The sequence below is a fragment of the Narcine bancroftii genome, chromosome 6, assembly GCF_036971445.1.
Source record: "Narcine bancroftii isolate sNarBan1 chromosome 6, sNarBan1.hap1, whole genome shotgun sequence".
Taxonomy (NCBI): Eukaryota; Metazoa; Chordata; class Chondrichthyes; order Torpediniformes; family Narcinidae; genus Narcine; species Narcine bancroftii.
In genome coordinates this window covers 141,296,793-141,324,483 of record NC_091474.1, presented here as the reverse complement: position 1 = coordinate 141,324,483, position 27,691 = coordinate 141,296,793, and the positions used below count along the sequence as shown (strand labels likewise).

At 39.8% G+C, this 27,691-nt stretch overlaps 1 protein-coding gene across 4 annotated transcripts in view; it reads right to left on the bottom strand.

Annotated features, from left to right (window-relative positions):
* Nucleotides 1–15,897, bottom strand: part of allc (allantoicase) — a 59,369-nt gene extending 43,472 nt beyond the window's left edge. For 3 of the 4 annotated variants that reach the window (XM_069886204.1, XM_069886205.1, XM_069886206.1), the window contains exons 1-7: nt 15,802–15,897; nt 15,153–15,250; nt 13,276–13,326; nt 10,695–10,782; nt 9,512–9,637; nt 4,703–4,782; nt 1,387–1,519 (exon numbers count right to left, since the gene is read on the bottom strand). In XM_069886204.1, the coding sequence (XP_069742305.1) occupies nt 1,387–1,519; nt 4,703–4,782; nt 9,512–9,637; nt 10,695–10,782; nt 13,276–13,326; nt 15,153–15,250; nt 15,802–15,841 (616 nt within the window). In that variant the 5' untranslated portion in view covers nt 15,842–15,897. Of the gene's footprint in view, nt 1–1,386; nt 1,520–4,702; nt 4,783–9,511; nt 9,638–10,694; nt 10,783–13,275; nt 13,327–14,932; nt 15,043–15,152; nt 15,251–15,801 lie in introns of those variants that run through there. The other variant, XM_069886207.1, reaches the window with a different exon arrangement.
* Between the last annotated feature and the right edge of the window lie 11,794 nt (nt 15,898–27,691).

The window sequence follows — 27,691 nt, the reverse complement described above, 5'->3', positions numbered from 1 at the left end:
TCCCAAGTGACAGCTTGCGTTTTCAAATTTGCAGAATGGTCATGCTATGAGCTGGCTCACACCTGAGTTTGTTGCTTAACATTATCACTCTCAAACCTGCTTTTAGCTGCCGAAGTTTTAAGGAGAGCCAATGGCATGTAGCAGCAACTCCTAGTCCAGTCACTGTTATCATCTTTCTGATGTGGAGCTAACAACAAGTGGACAACACAAATTCATGGCTAAGAGGTAGACAACCATCAGATTGTGGATCTGTCATGCTTCATGGGAAAGCCAAGATGACAATGTAGACATGTGATCAATGGTCTGGCAGCAGAAATTTCCCAATAGGCTCATTATGTTAATCTCGCCATCCCCTCAGCAAGAGCTCGGGAGCTTGTTTTTCTCGTTACAAGCTCCACAGCCCTCTACCATAACAAGGGAGAAACATTAGTGCCTTTCCTGTGCAGACATTGTATATTAAAACTGATCTGTGCATAAAGTCGAAAGAATAAAATTTCTGCAAGCAAGTGACATGGAATAGTGGGTATGAGAGTCGAACAAGTAGTTGGAGAAACACATGAACTGCAAATTCTTGACCTTGAGCAAACACTGAGAAACTGGAGGGTCTCAGCATGTTACACAGCATGAGAAGGGAATGGTTCAGTTGTTGCTTCAGTTTGGGACCCTCTTTCCATCATGACCTGACAGGCTGGCTGCCATTTCTCTTCATGGGTGCTATTTAATCTGTGGAGTCCCTCCAGTTTCTCAGAGTTTGTTCATACAAGTACTTGTTGGAAGGCGAACTTGCTAATTCTGATCACCTCTATCTATATTTGAGGTCTGGTAATGAAAGACATGTTTTCAAAGGGTAAAATATTGTCTTGATGCGCAGAGTGGATAAGGAAGAAACAGCAGGAGTGTCTAAATGTAATGCGAAGTATTAAGTAATATTTTACTTCAGAAGTCAGATGAGAGTGTTGGCTGTCAGTGATCATTCTTGCAAGTCACACAGGGATTCTAACTTCTGTTCAATTCCTTTCTATATACTGCATTTTCCAGTTATGCCTGTTAGAATTTAATAGACCAGAGGCTTGAAAAGATTATTGTTAATATTACCATATTGCTGGATACATTTTACATTAAATATGTTCCTTTCAATAATTTGAGCTATATTCAAATCATTAGAAAAGGAATTTGAATTACATTTGTGAGCTCTAAGGTACCACAACTTAGAAAATAAATTGTCCATCTCTGCTGCATGTCTTTTCAAACACAAATTGAGTGTCACCCACTTGCTGCTTTCTCATTTTGCTCATCTTCTCATTTATTCTTTGGCATTCTTGGGAGTGCTTGGATAATCCTTGCCTTGCTTATTGTTTAATTTTTAAAAAGTCACTGAATGTTTACCTGGGTAAATGTTAAGTCGAATGTGAGTCCATCGGTTCTGCTGCTGAACAGGAAAATAATGATGGCAGGTGTCAACATAGCCTGGTTGTAGGATTGTCATTGGAACTAACTCAGTCCAGAACTCAGATTTCAACTAGCACAGAAAGTGTAAAAGGTGAATGATTAGTAATGTGGATGATAACTAGCTATCATTTTATTTTGACATGCATTTACACATGGATAGTAAACCAAGAAAACTCAAATGATAATCCTAATCTGTTTATGAACAAAGAACATAAGAAAATAGGAGCATTAGTGGATTACTTAGCTCCTCGAATCTGTCCCACCATGCGTAGCTGATCTGCCCCAAGTCCCATCTCCTCGTTCATGACAATTCATTGTAGCCTTCAATTCCTTGATCTTACAAAAATGTATCCACTTTCTTTGTAAATACTTCCAAAGATCTTGACTCCATAACTTCAGGAATAAAAAAAATCGAGGAATTCACCCAATTTGAGAGACAAATTTCCGATGCACCTTGATTTTAAATGACCATCACTAATCTTGCGACAATATTGCCTAGTTTCAGATTCTCCTAATGATGAAACATCTCAATATCCTCCCAGCCATGCTCTCTAAAGAGCCTGTCATTCTTCAAACTCCCATAGAGTACAAGAATAAAAAAGTCTTTAATTTGTGCAGAAATTTCTATTTTGCTGTTCCAATTAAAAAGAGAACTCCTCTATCATTTATCTATGGTACATAAGGTGCTGTGGTGGGACGTCGAGAAGCATTTGTTGTCAGTTAGAGCTTGTATGCATTTGTTTTCATCCTGTGTGTGTGTGTGTGTGTGTGTGTGTGTGTGTGTGTGTGTGTGTGTGTGTGTGTGTGTGTGTGTGTGTGTGTGTTCGTGTGTGTGTGTGTTCGTGTGTGTGTGTGTGTGTGTGTGTGTGTGTGTGTGTGTGTGTGTGTGGGGGGGGGAACATGATGCTGAAAGTTAGGGGAAAAGAACAATAACTAACACTCTTGACTAATCTTAATGAAGATTTAAGAAATAAACAGTGGAAGAAGGAAAAAAGAAAGCTTGGATAAAAAGAAATGGCAGAAAAGTGTGAAAATATGTAGAATGGAAAGGTAGAAAAAAATAAATTTGATATTTGTCAATGTCCAATGACGCTCTTTAGGATTACGTTTCCCTATCTACAATAACTGATTTTCAGTAACAGAAAGATTGGTAAACATTGGCAATTGTCACATTGTTAAATCTTCTCCTTCTTCCCCACTTCCATCAGATTCCTGAATGATCAATGAACCAAAGACACTGCTTTACTTTTTGTGCATTACTACAGAATCCTTTTTTGAGTGATGTTGTGAGATGGTTATAATATGAATGTTTGCACTACGAAGCTGCTAGCAAAACACCGAATTTCATGACTTGTTCATGACAATAAATTTTGATTCTGATTGAAGGTTAGTTAGACTTTTCCTGAGTCCTAATGTAAAATATGCAAATACAAAACTTTCAGTATAATTACACTGGACAATGAAGACTTTGCTTCCTGAACACTTTTGGGTGTGTTTTATGGATTTTAAGCTGCTGATCACGAAAATCACCTTCAAAATGTTCCTATTATGTACGTTCTTTTAGATATAACCTATTTTTGTAATGGTCTTGTGATAGTACAGATTCTATCACCAATGCGTATATGTACATATGTACAGATGGTAATGTAGGATGACTGTGATTGGCTGAGAGTGTAGCCACACCTACTGGCAGGTCTTAAAAGGAATGCTCCTAGCCAGACCAGGTCATTCTGGACTGGTCAACCTACTTGTGATATGTTCCAGTCTTTTAGTTAATAAAAGCCTTGGTTTGGATCAACAAGTCTTTGGTTCATTCGACGCGCACTACAGGTCTATCATAGTTTTTAACATGCTTCAAGCATACAAAACCATAAAGTGCGACATGTCACTGAAAATTCATTTTCTGCATTCGCACTTGGAATTCTTCCCTGCTGATCTTGGTACAGTCAGTGATGAACATGGAAAGTGATATCAGGGCAACTGGAATCCATAAATGCTAACTGACTATGGTTGGACACTGATACAAGAGACATCAGATGCTGAGTACAAATAAAATTTAGCAGCAAAACATTTTTAGGTCAGTTGAATTAAAGCGATGTGTCAGCATCATTATGCGATTAAACATTCCAAGTTCAATAAAAGTTGAAGATGCTATAACCACAAAAGGTACTGTTGTGTGTTACTCCTGGAAGAAAGGGAAGGCAAAACAAAATGGCGGTAAAGTAAGCAAGTCCACTTCACTCTTGATTAAGAAAGAAATCAGTGGAAAACAGACTCCATAACTTAGGATAAGAGGGAGTTTGCAAAATCACTCGAAGGAAGAAACATCTCTCTGAAAGACAACTCATCAAAAGGCTCGTGAGCTTAAAGATATAATGTTTAAAAGTGCTTCATAATTACTTCTGAACTATGATTTAAAAAGATCCGCAAGTTCAACAAGATGTTTGAAACTGGACTGTAAAATATACATTTTCAGCATCAAGCTTAAACTGTAATGGCTTGAATTTAATCACACGTATACATTTGCACATAGTGGGGTTTAAGTTAGAGATAAATAAGAAATATTATGTTATTAATAATTTATTTTAAAAAACTAGTTTTTAATTTACCATTTTCTGGTGAATTTTCCATTGCTGTTCCTTTGTCATTTCATAACAGAGTTTATTTCTAGAACCTCCCTCATTCGAAGCTGCTGTCCTACTTACAACTACATAACCACAAACATTATTAAACTCACAGTCAAATCCAGCCCATTGATTTTGCTTCCCTAAATTTAAAAATGTACTCTTAAACACATGAAATTGTTAATGTAACTGTGATTCAATGCAACTCATTAAAGGACAATATTGAGTACATTTTATGAGTTGGACTTTTTAGTGCAAACATGTGTTCCACAAATATAAATCTCAGGAGTTTGAAAGCAATTTTCTTTCTTTCTAGTTGGATTTCCACTGGGTGATCTTACAGCCAAACTCGACACCAAGAGCAGTGGAAAGTTAGCATTATTACACATAGTGTCTTGTTTTCATAAATAAATGGAAGTTGGTGTAACAGAATGCATTTTTTTTAGTTCTCATGGTGGTCAAGCACTTTACTCTTGCATGCATCTACTATCAACTTTCCCACAACTTTATGTTAACCAGGCACTTTAATAGTCTTCACTTCTTCATAGCTTTCTCTAGATTTTAATTAAAGTTGTCAAAGAGTTCATGGTTATCTTCAAGAAGGAAATTGCAAATAACCTTTGACAAACCTTTCCTATCGCTTCATGGTCCTCCTCTGAAGCAGCAGTTCCTATTATCTCTCCTCGTGGTGGAAGGTCTGGAACTGCATCTAGTCAGTAAGATATATGAAACATCTATCATTTCAGCATTTGCTCTGGGATGTGCTATCAGCTTGTGGATAACGTGCAAAGAGCATGTGATGGATAGGTGCAAGGTGAGGGAGATTATGATGGAAAATAGCAGCTCTGAGATACTCTTGCCTTTCAGAACTACTTCTGGGTCATACAACAAGGAAAAAAAGGCCCTTTATCTCACAGAATCTCCACAAACTATTAAACACACATTTATACTAATCCCATTTTTATTGTTCCCACATTCCCATCAAGGTCTGCCATGTTTTTACCACTCACCCACACACTGGGGACAATTCACAGTGGCTAATTAACCTGGAAAATTGCACATCTTTTGTATACAGAAGGTATGCAATCATTGAGCAAACATACAAATATGCAATCTCCCCACAGGCAGCACCAAAAGTCAAGATTGAACCAGGTTCACAGGAGCTGTGAAGGAACAGCACTACTTGTTGCTCCACTGTGTTATCCATTGTTGTAAGGGAATATGAAAAAGTACTTGGATGGACAATACATACGGTTCATTTTGCATTGCATGAAAACTGTTAATTGTTGTAGTCAGAATCTCTTTTGTTGTCTCTGAACAATATTTGCTTGATTGATTACATTCTGTAATTATGAAAATATCCACAAATATTACCATTGTTATTTTACCATGGTTATTTGGTGCTTTAAACAGAATATGCATTGGTCATCCAAGGATTCTTCACAATCCTGTAACATCCATTGTAAAAATTAGTGATCACAGCAGGAATTCTTGATTTCAAGAGATGTAGACCTATAAGATGCAAAGTACCACCATAGAGATACATTAGACCTTTTCACACCACCAAGTACATGTAGGTAGAACCGAGTAATTTAGCAGGTATGTACCCAGAAATCACATAGTGGGAAACATCCCAACCGGGCAGGGTGAGTTAAAATCAACCAGGCTGTGACTCTTGGTGGGGGCAAGTGTCAGAGCCCGGCCGAGTGAACTTGTTAATCACTCTGTGGCAGTGTGAATGGTCTACTCAAATTACCGGGTACTGTTAGTGGCTGCGTGCTTGTGTCAGTATGTCAGAGCACAGCTGGCCGCGCTGTGAAAATATAACTGTGCAGTTGGCGTGGCTGTCAGAGTGCAGCCAGTCACACTGTGAAATATAACTGTACAGTCATCGTAGCTGTTAGACCACAGCCGAAAAGGCTGTTAGGACATACCTGTGCTTTAAATAATCACAAGATTACTTTTAATACCTAACACAATGTAATGTGTTATAAATTGTTTAAGGAATAATGCGAAGCTGGTCTGAGGGTTTGTCCTAAGTTCAAACAGTCTGAAGTCCATTGCGGTAGCTTTTCCCACGATATTTTATACATTGAGCGCGTATGTCTTATTAAACTGCGTCCATTTTTCCCCCCACAGTCTTTTAAATATCGAGCACATATGTGCTTTATTCCCGCTATGATTTCACTACCCTGAAAGTATGTAATATGTCACTCGTGACATCACCGTTAAAATCCCAGGTTCCCGATGAGCCAGGTAAATCAGGGTGCCGTGGGTAAGGCTCCCTTGGTGCAGCATGCCGAGTAAGTTTACCTGCTTCCTAGGAGGGTTGGGGTGTGAAAGGGGACACCCCATAATCATGCAGAGATGTGTGAGGAGAAAAAAACCTTCTCAGCCAGAATGGCACGTAGCATGAGATAACACCTCAACAGGATATATAACTGGTGTGCTTTTGCAGAAGATTCATTGTATTTTTTTTAAACTTTATTTAAGATTTTATAACATGAATAAGATATAAAATTACATTAAAAAAAAATTAAAAAATGAAATAATGAAATTACAATACAACATCAGTAATCTAAACAAACTATACCCCCCCAATAATTATTACACAATATTAATAAACCGACTCAAATTAATCCAACCCCCCCTCCTTCTCCCCCCACAATAAAGAGTGAAGGATTAATAAGATTAGAAAAAAACCCACTTACAAAATAAAACAAAAACATTAAACAATAATCAATTCTTAAAAAAGAATTGTAGCATGAGAAAAAAAAGATTAAAAAAAACTTTCTCTATAAAAATAAACCTTCACCAAATATCAACTAACTTCACATCTATCAACATATTAGTCACATAAACCCCATCTTAAAACAAAATCCAAACCTCATTAAGCATTATACAATTCAATTTTAGTACTCTTCCACCATTTTTCCCTTTTGCTCTTGAATACTTATCCAATAAAAGCCCCAATACCACATTTAAATATCCCCAATCATTACTTTAAAATTCACATATCCAAATAATAAAAACACATCTAAAACAAAAACTATATCTTCAACAAATGGAGCATAAACAACAAACAAAATTCAAGCCTTATTAAAAATTGTACAATTCAATTTATAACTTTCACCATTATTCCCTTCGTTCTGTAACTAAGATAATAAAATAATTTACACCAAAATTACCACTCCTTTCACCTTGAAGTTAAATAAAAAATAAAAAGCTTATCCATCCCATTCAGATTTAAATTTCAAATATTCCTTATCTACTAAATAAACTTTACAAAAAAAACACATCAACTTTTAATTTTTTAAACAAGCAAATACTTTCTTATACTTAATAAAATTATTAAAACCGTAAGTATTAAAAAAAACAAATTTAAATTTAAACATTACTTAAAAGAACACACAAAAAAAAGAGAAGGAAAAAAAAAGAGAGAAAGAAAAAAAAACCCTCCCTCCCCTTATCCCCTACTAAAACTACAAAAAAAATTATTTTAAAAAATTTAAAAATAATAAAAAAAAACCTTCACTCCTCAATCCAAAAATTAATAAGAAAAAAAAACAGGCAGGAGGCAACTGCTACCTCCTCCTGGGTCAACCGCTCATTGCGGTAACTCCCACACAATATCGGGTGTGAGATAACTCACACGTAGCTGATGACTTCTGGAAAATAGTGCCCACCCAGCTCCCTCTCCCAACTCACGTTTCACATAAACTATCATCATTATTTAAAATTTTCTCAAAAAGAGAAAAAAAAATTCTTTTTAGTATTTTTTAATCAACTTTATCACTTCGACCACCATTATTTCCATTTCTCCTTGGAATTCGATTCCCATCTTGTATCTCCACTCTCTTTGGAGACCGTGGAGGACTACATCTTTCCTAAAATTGTATAATTGGCAATGATTGAGCAAAATCCATAGCTTCCTTAGGATCATCAAAAAATTTTGATTGGTAACCATCTTGAAAAATCTTCAGTACCACAGGATATCTAAATGTTGCTTTATAACCTTTTTTCCACAACACTTCTTTCACAGAATTAAATTCACGTCGTTGAGACATAACTTCTTGACTCAAATCCGGATTTAAAAAACCACGATAATTCTGAACCATCAAAGGAGATCTTCTTTGTTGTGCACTTCTTATGGCCACACGCAAAATTGTCTCTCTATCATAATAATTTAAACAATGAACCAAAACAGGTCGTGGCTTTTGTCCAAAAGAAGGCTTTCTTCTCAAAGCTCTATGTGCACGTTCCAGTATTAAGCCTTCCGGGAACTTATCTTGTCCTAATACTTGTGGAATCCACTCAGTAAAGAATTTTCTTGGATCTGATCCTTCCATATCTTCTGGTAAACCAACAATTTTTATGTTATTCCGTCTAGATTGATTCTCCAAATAATCAACCTTTTTCATTAAATTTTTATTCTGAATTTGTAAAGTTTCAATTGTTTTATTGACACCTTGTAATTGATCTTGTACCTCAACTTGGTCACAAAAATCAAGTCTTTCAATCGTTTTAAGCTTAAAAGCTCCATAATCAGCCATCTGTTGAGTATTAATATCCACCAAGGTATTAAGTTTAGTATCAAGTTGATCTAAAGCTTTAACAAATTCTTTCAATATAGCAGTTAACTTAGATTCAAGATTCTTAAGAAACTTATCCACTGAAGTAGATTCAGACACAATAGGGTCCAGTTGTTTCTGAATAGCCAAAAGATCTTGTATTCCCTCCCTTAATTTAACTGCTTTTCTTGCAGTGTGACTTCAAGTAGAAACCCCCGCCATAACCTCCCCAGTAATATTTGGAGATTGATGGCGAGGGTTATCCCCAAGCCATATTCTCTCAAGCATCTCTGACACATTGAAGTCTGTAGAAATCTTCATTACAGGTGGTGCACTTTGCAGCGCCACCACTACATCAGTCAGTGGATGTCCCTTTAACTGCAAGCCTTCAGCTGGCAGCTTCCCAGCTGTTTCAGCTGTCAAAGGCTCTGTGACAGCACTCATAGCGGGCATTGACTGAAATACATGCACCTGGCTAGCCCTTTGTTCTAAGGGCTGCCGGGTGCCATTTTTAGAGAGCCCTACCGGCAGAGAACGGAGCTCCACTGCTGATTCCTGTGCTTCTCCTCCTGGATCCATTCCACGCTGAGTCCTAGCTTCTTGTAAACAAGTAGGCTCTGATATCTTCGGAAAATGTAATTCCTTAACAATCTGTTGCTGTTTTTTCTTGCTTTTTTCAACAATTGTACCATTGGAAACTAGTTTAACAGCTCTAACTATATCTAACCTTGAAAAGATTTTAACGGGCATTTAAACACAAACCAACACCAAAGAGTCGGGAGAGGACTGGAAGGCACGTCTATTCCTTACGCCATCTTGCCACACCCCATTGTATTTTAATAGCTTGATAAATTACAGTTTACTAACCAGCATTTAGGCATGCTGCTTGAATTGACATTCGAGGAGCATAATTGCCAGTGAAGAAAGAAGTATCTATCTCAAATCCATGTAGGATTCCAGGCACGCCCAACTGGATAATGCACCAGTCGTGACCTATTAGAATATAACATAAAGAAATAAGAACTGGAGTACGACAATATAAACGTGCACTGATGTTCAAAAATTAGGCGTTACTTCACAGGGGGAGAAAAAGGTTGGAGCACACTTAGACTCCAGCACAATTTAAAAGATTCTAATTTTCAAATGAAAGAATTTCTTGGAAATCAGCATCAAGGTGCACCCTATGTTTGCGTATTGACTTGGAATTGAAATTGCCCATTTGAAGGCCCAACTTCCTGTCTTTGCATACAAGAGGGGAAAATATATATATTTCACCTGGATAGTCCAATTTCAGATTACCCACTTCCCACTCTGGTTCCACTGTTTTCATCTGTCCTTTACCTGTTCCCATTTTCTGAGCCCCTTCTAGGATCTTTTTCTTTCTCAATCCCCTCCCCCCCCAGTGGTCTCCTCCCCTACATGCTTCTCACTTTCATTTGTTTGGTATCCATTACCACTTGGTCCCCATCAGCCTGCACCCCCACCTCCCTTCCACTTTTTATACTTGCTACCTCCCATCCCACCTTAGTCTCAACAAAAGGGTCCTCACACAATACATCTTCTGCACATTTCTTTCCATGGAAAATGTACTGCCTCACCCATTGAGCCCCTCCTGCTTCTCTTTATTTGAACGGAGAGACATCTGACAGCAGCAAAGGTTCTTTGCCAGATGTCGAAACCTTTTTTATACTCTTTTAATACCACGCCGTATTTTTACTCCCATCTTCATGACACTAATTCATACATTACATTGAACCCATGATTGGAGTGTGAGTGTCTAATCCACCTTCTGCCTTCTGTTTGTGACAACTAGTGATGCATTACCCAAAGGGTCACAAGGGGCAAGTTTTTCCTTCCGTGTGTTTTCTGCTCAGTACTCTGCAAAGGTCTAATGCTGCTCTTCTTGCCTTATTTGGTTTAATAAGCTATTTTGCTATCAGTTAAATATATGGCAAATAATGGGCTAATCACAGATCTGTATTTACTAGGATTCTTGCAGGAAATTTAATGAAGTTGGCTTTAAATCTACATATTCTAGATTTGGACCAACCTGGAATTCGTTTTCTCCTAGTTTCCCATCCATCCATCCATTTTCCAAAGTTCGTAAATTCTTGTGCCTTCCATTGGGGTGCTTCAGGCTAACAAAACATTGTTTTAAATATTAAGATCCGATGTCTGAGTCTACAATGCTCAAGATATTTCCATTGCAGCCAGAGTCAGACCCAACCACATTCACCTTGTCACCTTGAAGGATTTGGTTGTCCAAGGGGTTTGCTCGACTGCCCACTCTAAATGCAATGGAATGATGTCAACAGTTGAGTCGTGGGAGCAGCCCTCATAAATTTTCCAGTATACCCATCTAATTAGAGGCAAACAGAACAACACAAGCTTCATCCATAATGAGGAAGTATTGGCCTTGGAAATTGAGAACATCTCCCAGTGATCTATACAGCTGTTCTTCTGTGCTTCATGTTCACTTTATAAGCTAAGAATACAAGTAAACACCAGGACATGTTGACATTACACCCATCTCACGCTGAGCACACATTCTCTTCCCACCTCCCATTGGGAAGAAGGCTTAAGAGTGTGAAAAAACATACCAACAGGCTTCCCTGCAGCAACCATGCTCCGAAATTATCTCTATAAGGGTGCTGTCATGCTGCCCTTGCTAGGGGTGAATTGATCTTTCTTTTAATTATAATCCAATACTCCATATATGGCCCTACCTAATGTTGGAGGTAACCTATTAGTATGTTCCTTTTTTACACTCCTGGGTATTTTGTGAAAAATAAATACAACAACTTCCAGATTTTTCCTACAAAGAGGCAGGAGTCATTTTCTACATTAAAAATGAGATGTAAATGCAAGACTACATTGAATAACAGAAATCAGTGTTTATCTACTGTTACTTTATAGTCTTAAGTTTTAAATTTAACATTTTTTTAAATGTCAATTTTTTAAAATTTTGAATTTAGACCGCTGCTATTTAAAGTGGTTCACAGAGCATATAGGTCTTAACTAAAATTGTCTCATTTTTGTTCAGACATAAATCCCCAATGTGATAAATGTAAAACAGGTTAGGGTTAATTCATATGTTTTGGACTTGCCCAAGCTTAGCAAGATTCTGGAAGGAAGTTTTTCAAACACTATCAGTGATTTTAAATTTAAAATTGGAACCTAGCCCTTTAATTGCTCTTTTTGGAACTTTCTGAGAAAATGATGTGTTACTAACTTCAATTCAACCCCGCATTTTATCTTTTACTTCATTAATGGCCGGATGTGAATTTAGATTCAATGGAAAGATTAATACTCCACCTTCACATGCACAATAGCTATTATGTCTTGTTTAAACCTAGAAAAGATTAGATATGCAGATTATAACTCAAATATTGAATTTCAAAAAAGTTTAATATATTGTATATTTAAAATATTACTATGTATATTTTTGAAGAAAATCAAAAATAAAATATTAAAAACATATATATTTCAAATGATGTGGGGTTCATTCTTGGACTACTACCATAATCTTAAGATTGAGTGTTAGACTGGAATCTTGGCATTGTGTTGTGCCTCTCTAAGACCGCACCACCTGGATTCATGAATGCTAATCTTTAACCCTGCTTAGGAGAATGGGTTTGAAATTTTTATCTTTCTCTTTTGTTATGTATTATTTTATTATTTTGAGTGTGCTTTGGAAATTATACTTATGATCATTATTGTATTTTTTTTCTAATCTTGTAGCACTCTTCATAATTGTATCATTCCATTTCTTATTGTAAAATATCAATGAAAATATTTTAAAAAGTAAAGAAATTTAGACATACAGTATGGTAACAGACCACCCATTTACACCACAACTCCGTATGTTTTGGAAGGCGGGAGGAAACTGGAGCACCTGAAGGAAACCCACGCAGAAATGGGGACAATGTACAAACTCCTTACAGACAACTTGGGATTCGAACCCTGGTCCCGGTCACTGGTGCTATAACAGTGAAGCACTAACCATGCTGCCCTCATTTCACCAAGTAGTGTACTGTTTAAGAAATGTGCATTCACTTGCTTTTGACTCTCTAGTTCTATCCGTGATAATAAAAAATATATAATTTTCATTCCTTCTGAAATTCTTTCCAGGCCTGGGACCTGAAGCTCCAACTTCATGGAATGATGAAGGGTTGAAGTCACACCTGTTTCATTTATAACAATTAATATGTATTCATAAGCGTGAGATTTTGTTGAAGGTTAACTCCAGCAAAGCACCACAGAGAAATGCATCAGGGAAATAAACTATTCAGCCCATTGAGTCTGCACCAACAATCAACCACTCCATTATACAACGTCTGAACTAACTCAATTTATTCTCCACATGCTCCCAACCATTCCTCTTCAAATTCTACCTTGTACTGGTATATCAAATGAAATTTACTGTAGCCAGTTAAGCTAACAACCTGCACATCAATGGGATGTAGGAAGAAATTCACCCAGAGAGATCCCATGAAGAGCATGCAGACTCTCCACTGGTGACCAATGTGTCACTTTTTTAAGAACATGATACTCAAAGAATACAAGGATAATTTCAACGTACATCTAATTCAGTGCTTGCAAAACTCAAACGTCTGATACTTTTCACTTACCTTCAAAAGATTCTCAGCAGCTGCAAACCAATCATCTGTTGCAAACAGGACCTGAAAGCAGAAAAGTTGAAAGAACAAACTGATCCATCCCAGTACCTCAGATGTTAATGTTCTTACATTTATCACCAAGTCGAGGTACTATGCCGAGGCACACCTTTTCTCATAGGGGTTAGGAGATAATCTGCTGGAGATTATCTCCAGACTGCTCGCACAGGAAGAACAAAAGCAACATGAGGGGAGTTTGGGAAAGGTCGCATGTACACTAACGTGGCCAGAAGTTTGTGGTGAGAAATAAGGGGACCTAAATGGAAAAAGAACAATGCACTAAAGATGGGAAAGAGAACTGAAAAACAACATTCAGAAGACACGAGAATAACAGTAACCTTCACCTTATTTGTTTTTTCTCGGTGTGGCATGTATTTCTGACCACACCCTTCTTCTGTGAGAGAAATAGAAATGAAAAGATATCATTCACAATGATCTGAGTTCTCAGAACATCTGCAGTCTGTGCATCTCAAAAAGACATATACAATAGAGGAATATTGTAAGGACAGAGGAAATTTAGCAATTTGTCATTCAAGTAATCTTGGAATTTAAAAGTTCATTTTTGATTTGCTCTTTGTGAATTTTAGATGCATGAAATCATACTATCGGATTACATAGGAACATGTTTCTCAGATCATGTCATCTATTAATTATGCATTCAATTATTCTATTAGTCTATTATTCCATTCAATCCAACTTTAGTAATTCAATGCAATCATTGTCCTGAGGCTAACTCTAAGAATGCAGAATGAAATGGCAATGAAATTAATGGCATTTAAGACCAGAAGACAGGAGAGAAATAGGCTATTCAGGCCACAATTCAATCATGAGCTGATCCATTTTCCCCACTCAGCCCCTCTCCCTGCCTTCTCCCCATAACATTTGATGCCCTGGCGAATCAACAACTTATCAATCTCTGCTTTAAATAAACCCAGTGACTTCGCCTCCACAACCATTTGTGGCCACAAATTCCATAGATTCACCACAATTTGGGTGAAGAAATTCCTCTGCATCTCTGTCTTAAACAGACACCCTTCAATCCTGAAGTTGTGCCCTCTTGTCCTAGACTCCCCACCATGGGAAACAACCTTTCTACATCTATTCTGTCCATGCTTTTCAACATTCAAACTGTTTCAATGAGATTCCCCCCACCTTTATTCTCCTTCGTTCCAATGTGTAAAGGCCAATAGCTGTCAAACCCTCCTCATGTGATAACCTTTATATAGTGGGGGAATTAAGGGATATGGGGGAAAGACAGGTTGGTGGAGATGAGCTTATTATCATATCAGCCATGATCTCACTGAATGGTGGAACAAGCTTGATGGGCTTAATGGCCTACTCCTGTTCCTATTTCTAAAGTTCTTACATGCTCTCTACACTCTCCACTCCTGAGCTATTAATGTGTAGTGAAGGGTAGTCTTCCCTGGTTCGCCTGAAATCCACAATCAATTTCTTTGACTTGTCCATGTTGATATTCAGATTGCTAAAGTCAAATACACAATCTTGGATTAAAGAGAGTCTTGTTGCCAAAAATACATATTCTTTGGATGATAAAATTAACCAAAGCCTGGGTACTGAAATATTTAACATTGCATTGTACTAATTGACTTACCTAATATTCTATTGAAGAATTAATTCATTGATTGGATGACAATGAACTCGTGGTGAGCTCAGTAATTGCCACATTTCTCTGAAAAGCTAAAAATGCTTTTCCAAGCTACCCCCATTAAATCACTTTGAGAAATTGCAGTCATGAACGCAGCAACATAAATGAAAATTAATTATTTCTTCACTTTTCAGTGCCCTTACTGAATTAACGAGCATCAGCTTACTTTTGCGCCTGTTGCTTCACAAGCCAGGTCATTCATACGAACAAAGTCCGGAAGCTTTTCAGTGTTGTTCTGGATTGGACGAGCTGCCATTCTTCTACCTGTTCCAATAGATGAAACATTAGGATTTTTCTTTGCTCAAGTATGAAGGTCTTGACAAATCAAGCTTTACAATAATGCTTTTGACTAAATCTCCCTTCTTACAACTCTCCATGAAGCACCTTGTAATGATTTTCACCGTAAACGTCACATCCATGTGCAAACTAATGTGGCCAATAGGTTGAGATTACGTTCGTCAAGTTTTCTCTTTTAAGTTAATTCTGCATTACTTGAGGAACAAAACTCAATTTACATATTTTACTGATAAAGATGAAACACTCAACAGTTGCTGTTCCCAACACAACAGACTTTTAAATACACTTGCCTAACTCTAGAAAAGTATTTATAATTCTGGAGGACAAATCTAAATAGATGTTAAGTTAATAAGTTGAATCTTAAAGACATGTTCAGGTTAAAAGGATGACATAAGGAAAATCACATCACAAATTCAAAGCTCAAGATTTAACTTGATCAAATATTTGCAAATTTTAAGTGCACAAAGTCAGAATTTAAAATTTTCAATTCGAACTTGCAAATTTGATCCATGACTTACGAGTTTTCTCTCTGACAAGCCACTTTGTTGCTGTTACCATCCAGCCAGTGGGTGTAAAATGCAAAAAGAAAGCTGGCGACTGCTAAACAATCCCAACTCTGTCAACCTGCAGAATGAACTTAGGATCACACAGTTACTGACCTGAAGATAATCAGCTGTATAAATGGTCATTTCAAAACATGCAGATAGTAAGATTTCTTATCTCATGCATGTTCAAAATTTCTGCACAGAGTTCGAATGACAACCACCTCTCGTGTGCAGGGTTGGACAGTAGATTTTGACAAATCAGAATACACCAATAAAAAAAAATTGCCTAATTGGAATTATTATAAGAATTTAGTAGTTGTGATTTGCTGTAAGAGATGTTATAACACAACCTGCATGTTTTTTGAACTTGTTGCTTTTTGATGAGGTGAGATGGGAGTTGTGGGGGGGGCAGTGGGCGGGGGAGGATGGTGAGGACCTGGGAAGAGAGGAAATCATGAAATTCAATGTGAAAAGAGAGATTGGAGTCAAACAGCACATGTTCTCAACCTTTTCCTTCCCACTCACATACCACTTTAAGTATTCTCTATGCCACAAGTGCTCTGTGATCAGGAAGGGATTACTTAAGGTGGAAAGAAAAAGTTTTGAAAACCACTGTTTTAATCGTACCTCATTGACTCGTTATGTGCACGGTTTCATAACTCCAAAGGAAATGGGCCAGTGACCATTTTTCTCAAGCAAAATATTTCAGTAACAATTGGATCGAGAGCAGTGATTCTCAACCTTCCCTTCCCACTCACCTACCATCTTAATCGATCCCTTCCTAATCACAGAGCACCGATGGCGTAGGGATTACTGAAAGTGGAATGTGAGTTTCGCGGGGCAGTTTAAAAACTACTGATCTAGAATATCACCATCTTTCTCTCCAAACTCTTGATGGCAGAATCAAAAATGGCAATGAAGAAGTGTTACAGCAGTTATAGATAGACCATCTAGTTGAGCGGTGACATGAACCAGTCCTCATAGAAGAAAAAGCAGTGGAGAGAGCAAGAAACTTCAAATTCCTGGGTGTTAATATCTCAGAAGATCTATCTAGGATCATCATGTTGATGCAATCATGAAGAAGGCTTTCCAGCAGCTATATTTTGTTAGGAGTTTGATGATATTTGGTATGTCACCAAAGACAAGTGTACTGTGCAGAACATTCTAACTGGTTGCATCACTGTCTGGTACAGAGGTGCCAATGCACAGGACAGGAAAAGACTGAAGAAAGTTGTAAACATGGCCAACACTATCATAGGCATCAGTCTTCACTGGTGGGCAGGGGAGGACAAAGGTGGCAGGCAGGGGGGAATGCAGGGGAGGGCGGGGGGAAGGCAGAAGGCAGGAGATGGTGGGAGGAGGTGGTGGGCAAGGGGGGAGGTGGGAGGAGATGGCAGCCAGGAGAGGGCAGGGGGAGGTGGCAGGCAGGGGAGGTGGCAGGCAGGTGGAAGGGAGGAGGTAGAGTGAAAGGGTCCATGCCAGTAGATGTGGTGGGGAGAAATGGTTAGTAGGGAGAGGAATAGGGGGGATAGGGAAGGATAAATAGTGGTGGTGAACAGGTCTGAGGTTAGTGTGGACACCAGGATGGGGTCGGGTCAGGGCCAGGGCAAGCAGCTGTGTAGACGAGGGCATCGGGGGCTCCGCTGAGTGACCAAGACGAGGGTGAGTGGTGGAGGCATTGGGACCAGCAGAAAGTAGGGGCTGAGGCCTCTGTTGTGAACCCTCACCCCAGTCCCAGCTGTCGGAGCTTCCAAATCCGCAGTCCACCTTGGCCCCAGGCACCCGCAGATCACTGCCACTCATCCTGGTCTCAGCTGCCTGTGCATCGGCTCCTGAAGCGGGTTCCTTCCCGGATCCTCCCGCGCCACTTCATTGAAGCGCCTGCCTGCACATTGATCAAACCTTGATGAAGGGATCAGGCCTGAAATGTCAGTAATGTATCTGTAGAGCTCGTCGAAAGAACCAAAGACTTGTTGATCCAAACCAAGGCTTTTATTAGCAAAAGACAGGAGCTCTTCACAGGTGGCCGACCAGTCCGGAATGATCCGACCTGGCTAGGGACACAACCCTTTAAGGCCCAGACAATAGGCGTGGCTTAGCTCTCAGCCAATCGCTGTAAGTACAGTCTAGATACAGTAACTATATACACTATGTACATTGGTGATAGATCTGTACTATCACAATATCCTTATTATATACAATCAGCTGTGTCACCTGCTGAGTTTCTCCAGTATTACGTTTTCACTACAATCACAACGTCTGCCGACTTTCATGTTATGGTGAAACTACTATTGGATGCAAATGACATGACCTTTCCTGATTGACCCTGCTCTCATTGGCCAGCTCAAGACTTCTCCCCTTTCGCCCACATAAAAGCTGCCATGCCACAAGCCTGCCCCCAGTTCGAGTCTGGGTCAGTGTGAGCCAGCAACAAAGGGATGCTGTCCATCTCTTGCTAATAAAAGCCTTCGATTTCCAATAACTTCAGTCTTTGTGTAATTGATCATGCAACAATTTTATTAGCATGATTTTGTTTCCTTTGGAACATGGACAAATACTTGAAGTTGGATTGCTTAGAGATTGACCTGAGAGAACCCAAAGCTGCTGACAAATTCGCGCTCTGGCACCGCTGCTTCGTAAGGGTCCTTACAGCCTCTGCAGCTGTGATCCAGGACAACGAGGACAAGCTCCATCTGCTATTCTGGTACATTGAGCACCGAGTCTACCAGATGGTCCGGGACTGCCAGATTTCTGGGGAGGCCATGGACATCCTGAAAGACCAGTACAAAGTACAGATGAATGAAGTCTGTGTTCGGCATGTGCTCCACACGTGCAGGCAGCGACCGGGGAAAATTTCCAATGACTTTGTCAGGGCCCTGCAGGAGATTGCAAGGGATTACAACACCACACTCAACTGATGATCAGGGATGCCTGCGTAACAGGCATCCGCTCCAACTATGTGAGGCGGAGGCTATTCCAAAAGAAACAACTGATCCTACAAACCATCGAACAGGCGAACACTCTGGAAGTAGCTATCCGCAACACTGAATCGTTCTCCAGCAAACATGTGGCTGCCTCGTGAGGAACACGGGCGTCGCCATCTTGGGAGGCAGGTTCACAAGCCCTCTCCCGACGTGAGCTGACCTCTGCTGCCGTTAGCGACCACCTGACATGCTGCTTCTGCAGGAAACGCTGCTCTGCCAAGGATGCCATCTGCTCCAACTGTAGGAAGAAGAGACTTGTCGTGACGTCTATGTTTAAACAAATCCCCAAGCCCAGCAGTACCGTATGTGAACGGGGGCTGCCATCTTTTATTCATTCACTTCCGGGGACCTGGGGTGCCCGCACAACACGGAGATAACCAACCTCAATTATGTCACTTCTGTCTTCTCCCTCCTCTCTTTTGGCAAATGATGATGGGGCCATGTGCATGCCACGGGGGCCACCATCTCGACGGCCATCTTACCGGACTGCTGGCAGCCAACAGAACTCCTTGGACAATGAACTGACACTGGCATCGGTAACCCTGAATCAGCACAGACCGCATCAACTCTCCAGGGCCATGATCATGATCAGTCATGATCCTTCAATGGCTCAACTGGATGAAATCATGTTATCATCTGTCCTTCACACCCACTATCCAAGAATGCCACCATTTCCTCTTTCTTCTGTCTGACATCTTTTCGCTTCTCCTTTTTCCACGTCTCCAAAGTTTCCTCTGAGAGTGCCACTATCTACTTCTCATTGCCCTTTCCTAATTGCTTTGGACAATCATAACCTGAAGAACCTGTGCAGGTCTAAATAGTCCGGTAGATCAAAGTGGAAGAAGAGGATAACATTGAATTTCTGCTGGGCCTTTTCAAACCTTAGGATTAGTGATTCATGGTCAATGAGGGACTTTTTAAATATATTTACTGTTGTAATAAGGGAAAATATTGCAAGCTCCCAGAATGAACAATTAGCTAAACGGCTTGGGGATTTGGTTGACAAATGAAAAAGTTGGCCAGTACATTATCAAAATCCTGCTGCTCTTCTTTCATGGGGGCCTCTTATGTCCACTCAAGATTGTTTATTTATATCTAGCCCTGATCCAGCAGAAGAAAGGAACACACCATCAATATCACCACCTCACTATTTTAATTACTTTAATTGAATCAAGCCTGGAAGCACAATGTAAATGCTTCATTCCAATAACCTAATAGTTACAGAAACATTTTCACACCCTCGTTAAAGCTTCAACATAAGGAAAGGATGCACTGATTGCTCACATGTGACTGCAGATGCTGGAATTTGGGGCAAAAAAATCACACTGCTGGGGGGACTGCCAGTACAGGTAGCTTTAGTGGGAGGAAAGGAAATACTGATATTTCAGGCCGAGACTGCAGCAGGACACGCCAAATAGCAATCAGGCATTAATTATCTGGGATTAAGCAGCGCCTACAGGCACTGCTACAAATAAGGCCCTAAAGCTCCACAAACTGTTCCCCAATTATATTTCTTCTTTTAAGCTGTTTCCAAACAAAAACCCTACATTTATGGCTTCATCTGACTTAATTAGAAGTCAGACAAGCGATTGTGTGGACGCAGGAAGGAAACTCAGATGGTAGTTTGCCTCCCAGGTGTCAGGGTCCAGGGTGTTTCAGATCACATCCAAGATACCCTGCAGTGGGAGGGAGAACAGCCGGAGGTTATGGTACACATTGGGTATCAATGACATTGGTAGGAAGACGGAAGAAGTCCTGAAGAAAGGGAGCTGAGAAGCAGGACTGCAAAGGCAGTAATCCGGAGATTACTGTCTGTGCAAAGAGACAGTGAGTATAGGAATAGAATGAGGTGGAGGATAAAGGTTTGGCTGAGAGATTGGAGCAGGGGCCAGGGATTCAGATTTTTGGACAATTGGGAGTTCTTTTGGGACAGGTGGCACCTGTACAAGAAGGACGGATTGCACTTGAATCCAAGGGCGACCAATATCCTGGTAGGCTACTGGGGAGAGTTTAAACTCGATTTGTTGGGGAGTGGGAACCAAACTGACGAGACTTGGGAAAATGAGGTTGGCTCACAAATAGAGAAAGGTTGGAGACAGTGTGTGAGGGAGGGTAGGCAGGTGATAGAGAAGGGACGCACTCAGGTGGATGGTGTCTATTTTAGCGCAAGGAGTATTGTGAACAAAGCAGATTCAAGATTCAATTTATTATCAAAGTAATAAAACAGTGTCATATTACATGAAATTTCTTTTTGCCTGCTGCAAGGCTGATAGATTCACCACAGGCAGGAATTGCCTAACCACTTCTTACAGACTTAGAGTCAGAGAGAGAGAGAGAGAGAGAGAGAGAGAGAGAGAGAGAGAGAGAGAGAGAGAAAAGCAAAAGAGAAAGATTAATACTTGGAGCTACGATGTGGTAGCTATTACAGAGTCTTGGATGGCTCAGAGACAGGATTGGTTACTTCAAGTGCCGGGTTTTAGATGTTTCAGAAAGGACAGGGAGGGAGGCAAAAGAGTGGGGGTGTGGGACTGTTGATTAGAGATGGTGTCATGGCTGCAGAAGAGGTGGACACCATAGAGGGATTGTCTACGGAGTCTCTATGGGGGGTCAATAAATTTACTGGGTATTTTTTATAGATTGCCCAATAGAAACAGGGATATTGAGGAGTAGATAAGGAAACTTTCTGGAATATGTTGGAATAACAGAGTTGTCATGATGGGAGATTTTAATTTTCCAAATATAGATCGGCATCTCCCTAGAACACGGAGTTTAGAGAGGGTGGAGTTTGTTAGGTGTGTTCAGGATGGTTTCTTGACACAATATGGAGATAATCCTTCAAGAAGAATGTCTGTACTTGATTTAATATTGGGAAATGAACCTCACCAGGTGACACATCTCTCAGTGGGAGAACATTTTGCAGACAGTGATCATAATTCAATCTCTTTTGCAATAACATTGGAGAGAGAAAGGAACAGATAAGTTAGAAAAACATTTAATTGGAGTAAGGGGAATTATTAGGCTATCAAGCAGAAAATTGGAAGCTTAAACTGGGAACAGATGTTCTCAGGGAAAAGTACGGAAGAAAGGTGGCAAATGTTCAGGGGATATTTGTGTGATGTCTTCATTGGCACGTTCCAGTAAGACAAGGAAGTTATGGTAGGGTACAGGAACCATGGTGTACAAAGGCTGTAAAAAAAATCTAGTCGAGAAGAGAAGCTTTGAAAGGTTCAGGGGGCTAGGTAATGCTAGAGATCTACAAGCTTATAAGGCTAACAGGAAGGAACTTTAAAAGCAAATTAGGAGAGCAAGAAAGGGCTATGAGAAGGCCTTGGTGGGCAGGATTAGGGAAAACCCCAAGGCATACTGTATTCAATACTCTGATTTATGAAGCCCACATAACAAATCCTTTCTTCACTACCCTATCTACATGTGATTCAACTTTAAGGGAATTATGTGCCAGAATTCTTAAATCCCTTTGTTCATCTGCACTTCTCAGTCATCTATCATTTAACATTTATGACCCTTGCTGATTAGTCCTTCAAAAATATAGCACCTCACATTTATCAGTATTTAACTTTATCTGCCATCTTTCAGCCCACACTTCTAACTGTCCTAAATCCCACTGCAAGCTTTTATAACCTTCTTCACTGCCCACAACACCACCAATCTTCATATCATCTCCATACTTCCTAATCTAATTTACCACTCGGTGCTCTGATTAGAAAGGGATTAATTCAGGTGGTATGCAAGTGGGAAGGGAGGGTTGAAAATCACTGCTCTAGACCCAATTGTTACTGAAATATTTTGCTTGAGAATAATTGTCATTGACCCATTTCCTTTGGAGTTGTCAAACCGTGCACATATCGAGTCAATTAGGTATGATTAAAACAGTGGTTGTCAAATGTTTTCTTTCCACCGACGTACCACCTGAAGCAATCCCTTACTAATCACAGAGCACCTATGCCATAGGGAATTCTTAAAGTGGTATGTGAGTGGAAAGAAAAATGTTGAGAACCACTGCTCTAGCCACTTGGTGTGTGAAACAAATTTTCATCATGCCAGGTTATTTTTGTTAACCATCCTTGTTCTGTATCCCTTGGGTCTTGCACTCTTTCTGTCTGAAGCCTACTCAATTTTTAATACCTCTTTGAGATTTCCACATGTTTCCAGCAGCCACATAAATAGTGGTGGTTATAGGAGTGGCATGTACTGCAACTGTATTGGCTACTCATAGTCTCCAAAGGGACTTTGTTTTCTATTTGTTTATTTCTTCTTTGGAAAGACAGTGCCAGTGAATGGCAATGCTTTGTAAGCCTTTACATGGCATGTAAAAGAAACTTCATTGCATCTGAGTACATTGGACAAAAATAAATAAATTTAAATCAATATCTCCTATCTGTCCACATAAATAAATTCCCTCATCCTGGTATTATTTGAAACTACTTCAGCATTCTCTCTAAAATCTTTACTTCACTGTTTTACCAGAATTGAACACAGTATTCCAGTTGTGACTGGAATACGATGCCCTCTGGCTCATGCTTGTTCTCAGTTCACCACTAAAACAATGAATCCTGTTTGGGATCAGGATTAAACATACATTCTATTGGAAACGACTGGTGCAATGAGTGAGCCAGCGTCTTCTGGTAACCCTCAGTATAAATGCAATAGTTAGCATGCAGGCTCTGGATAATACATAGGCAAGGCTAATGGATATTACTAGAGGGGATGATAGCCATGCATTACTAATCAATAGTTCCTCATTATAGACCTATCAGCCTGATGCTGGTGTTTGGGAAGTTGTTGGAGTTGAATGTCAATGATGAGATTATGGAATACCTGGAGGTACATGAAAAGATAGGCCCAAGTCAGCATGTTTTTCGTAAAGGAAAACCATACCCAACAAAACTATTGCATTTTTTGAAATGTGTATTTGAATTTCAAAAGGCCTTCAACAAAGTGCAACAAAGTGCACTCATGGATGAGAGCCCATGGAATTATAGGAAGTGTACAGTATTAGCATGGCTAGAGCATTGGCAGATTGGCAGGAAACAGAGCAGGAGTAATGGGATCCTCTCCTGGTTACCAATGGTGTTCCGCAGGGGTTGGTGTTGTGGCCACTTCTCTTTACATTGTATATAAATGATTTGAATTCTGGAATAGATGACTTTATGTCTAAATTTGCAGATGATGCCAAAGTAAGTGGTAGGGGATGTGCTGTTGAGGGTACCAAAAAGCTACAGAGAGACTTGGATAGATTGGGAGAATGGGCAATGAGGTGGCCGAGGAAATACAATATTGGAAAGTGTACGGTCAGGCACATTGGTAGAAGAAATAGATGGGCAGACTATTATTTAGATGGGGAGAAGATGGTGAAAAGGGACTTGGAGTCCTTGTGCAGGTTACCCTAAAAATTGTGTCGGTGGTGAAGAAGGCGAATGCAATGTTGACATTCATTTTTAGGGGGATAGCATTCAAGAACAGGGATGTAATGTTGAAACGAAAAGCTCTGGTGAGACCTCACTTGGAGTACTGTGTAGAGTTTTGGGCACCATATTTGAGAAAAGACATGCTGGCATTGGAGAGGGTTCAGAGAAAATTTGTTAAAATGTTAACAGGAATGAAAGGGTAGGTGTATGAGGAATGATTTTCGGCTCTTGGACTGTACTTGTTGGAGTACAGAAGGATGGGGGGATTTCTCATAGGAGCATTTTGAATGCTGAAAGACCTGGCAAGAGTGGACATAGCAAGGATGTTTCCTATCATAGGGGATTCTAGGACAAGAAGGCATCAATTCAGGATAAAATGGGATCAATTTAAAACAGAGAAGCAGAAAAATTTCTTTAGTCCGAGGGTCGTGAGTCTGTGGAATTTGATGCTACAGATGGCTGTGGAAGTAAGGTCGTTGAGTATTTTAAGGCAGAGATTGACAGGTATTTGGTTAGTCAGGGCATCAAGGGTTATGGGAGAAAGCCAGGGAGTGGGGCTGAGTGAGTGGATCAGCTCATGATTAAAATGGCAAAGGAAACTTGATGGACCAATGGGCCTACTCCTGCTTCTCTATCTTGTGATCTTATAATATAGAAAGTGTAGTGGTTCAAATAAATTGAGCAGCTATGTCAACCTGCAATTACTCATAGGTAATAAAGGAGAAGGGAGTGAATGTGAACACGACATAGGAATGGGCAGCAATTTGGTTATTCTACAGATGATCTCATGCCTTACTCTCAATTAATTATTAAGGAGTTCAAAGAAGGAAGCCAAAGGCCTTGTCCCACATGTGAGGCTAGTTCAGAAGGTTCAAACACTCTGTATCCATGGAGAGGTTGTAAAGTGGATTCAAAATTGACTGAATGGGAGAAGACAAGAGTGGTAATAGATGATTGTTCTCAAACTAGAGGCCTATAAATAGTGATGTGCCTCAGGGATCGGTGCTGGGACCATTGTTATTTAGGCCTAAGATTGTCTAATCTCAGAATCAAGCTCAGACCTGGTCAGTACTTGGAAGGGAGACTGCCGAGGAATACCAGGTGCTGTAGGCTTCTGTGAGAGGTGCTGGACAAAGTGGCGACTCTGTCTGCCATATAGTAGACAAAAGTTAAAGAATTTCATACATTTTACATTCTAAATGTAGTATTATGTGACAATAATGGAACCTTTACCTTTGTTGTTTACATCAGCGATCTGTGTTATAATGTTGGAAATTGGATCCAACATTATCCAATCCTTTGAAAGGAAGGCTTTCAAAGCTTGCACAGGGATCTGTACCAAATGGAAAAATGGGACAGAAAGTAGCAGAAGGAATGAGGTGTTGCATTTTAGAAGGACAAACCAAGGTAGGACATACAGTAAATGGAGTGAGGAACAACAAAGGGATCTGGGAATGCAGATATATAATTCCCTGAAAATGGCATCACAGGTAGACAGGGCTGTAAAGAATGATTTATGAATGCCTAGATGCCAAAAGCTAAGTATTGAGTACAGGAGTTGGGATGTTATGATGAGATTGTATAAAGCAATGGTGAGGCCAAATTTGGAATATTACACACAGTTCTGGTCACCAAACTATATCAGTAAGATTGAGTGAGTTGAGAGAAGAATTACTAGGATGTTGCTGGGCCTTCAGGAGTTGAGTTACCGGGAAAGATTAAGCAGGTTGGGACTTTATTCCTTGGAGCGTAGAAGAATGAGGGGAGATTTGATAGAGGTTTATAAAACTAGAGGTATAGACAGAGTAAATATGAGTAGGCTCTTTCCACTGAGATGAGGAGAGATAAGTGTGAGAGGAAATGGCTGTTATGAGTAAGAATTTCGATTCAAAGGGTTTCAAAAGCAAGGACACTGAACACAATTTGGAAGTAAGTGATTTTATTTACAAAAAAATGAACATGGGAAAATGCTAACAGGAATAACGTGCACAGTTTGTAGACAAATGTGAGAAAGTTGTACTGGCCATAAAACACACGCACAATTTATAGTGAGTGTGGGAAAATGGCACTGGCAATGAAACACTGGTACAATTTATAGATGAATGATAGAAAAATCGCAGCAGGGATAAAAACACACATACAGAACAAACTGGTTACATACAATAATCAAGGAAAAAAACAATATGATACCCACCTTCCTTTGACTTAGTGAAGGCACGGCTCTATGCTACTAGGGAGACTAACTAAAGACGCTCTCAACCCTATAAGAATCCATACATTACCAATAATTTCTCTAGTGCCGCAACATGGTTCTAGGCCTGAAGTGAGGCAGGGTGGTCCCAAGATGGCAAAGAGAAAGAACTGAGCACATCTAGTTCCCTTTATAGTAATGGAGGGCTGGGGGGTCCAGCCCAGGTAATTTACAGGGTACTAATGGCTCGGTGCCAGCACGGACTAATCAATTACAACAGCCAATAGCCAAAGATCAAGTACTGAAGGGTCCAATGCCTCTGTGCCAGCAAAGTTATGTCAGTTACAAAGGTCCAAGGCTAAGTACAAGGGAATTTCAATTAGCCAACGATAAGGTATGCACTAAATGGGTGAGATGGGGCCAAACCTTGATCGGCAGGTGGTGCGTCCTCCGACCAGATAGTGGGCTGTGCTGTCATGTGACAACTACAACCCTTCACAATACAATGGTTTAGGGCAGGGGTCAGCAAAGTTGTTTATATTTACCTCTGGGGGTCGATGGGACTATCCAAGGGGTCATTAAATGTCTATGTTATAGAGAAATTTATTATTTTGATAATATTTATTTATTTAACATGCTTGGGGGTCGATGAGAGATCAAGGATTCCATGAAGAGGCCGATGGTTTAAAATGTTTGCTGACCCCTGGTTTAGGGGAAGTATTGGGGAAATTCTTCATTCAGAGAGTGTTGGGAGTGTGGAATGAGCTGCCATCTGATGGGGTAAGAATAAATTAGATAGGTACATGATGGGAAAGGTCTGGAGGATTATGGAATGGGTGCAGGTCAGTGGGACTAGCGAAATGTTGTTTTGGCACAGACAAGAAGGGCCGTATGGACTGTTTTCTGTGCTGTAGTGTTCTATGGTCCTTGTCAGCTACAAGAGTTGTAAGCATCTTTATAATGGATGACGATCCAAATCATCAGTCATTGTCTTGGGTCTGTTGAAGTTATTGCTGGCAAAATAGTGGTTGGAGGCAGCTTACCTCTGGCATCATCTCCTTTGCATGAAATGTTTACTTAGATCTTGTTAATCCATAAAAAGATGGTGCCTCACAGCAGCGACTCTGTGCAGCTCAGATGGGAGTATTCACATATTCCTGTTCAGAACTATTACAGCCAGCAGAATAAACTTACCAATAAGTAATGCTGTACTAAGGATGTTAGTAGATCTTGTGATTGTCGGGAATACCAAACTCCAGCAG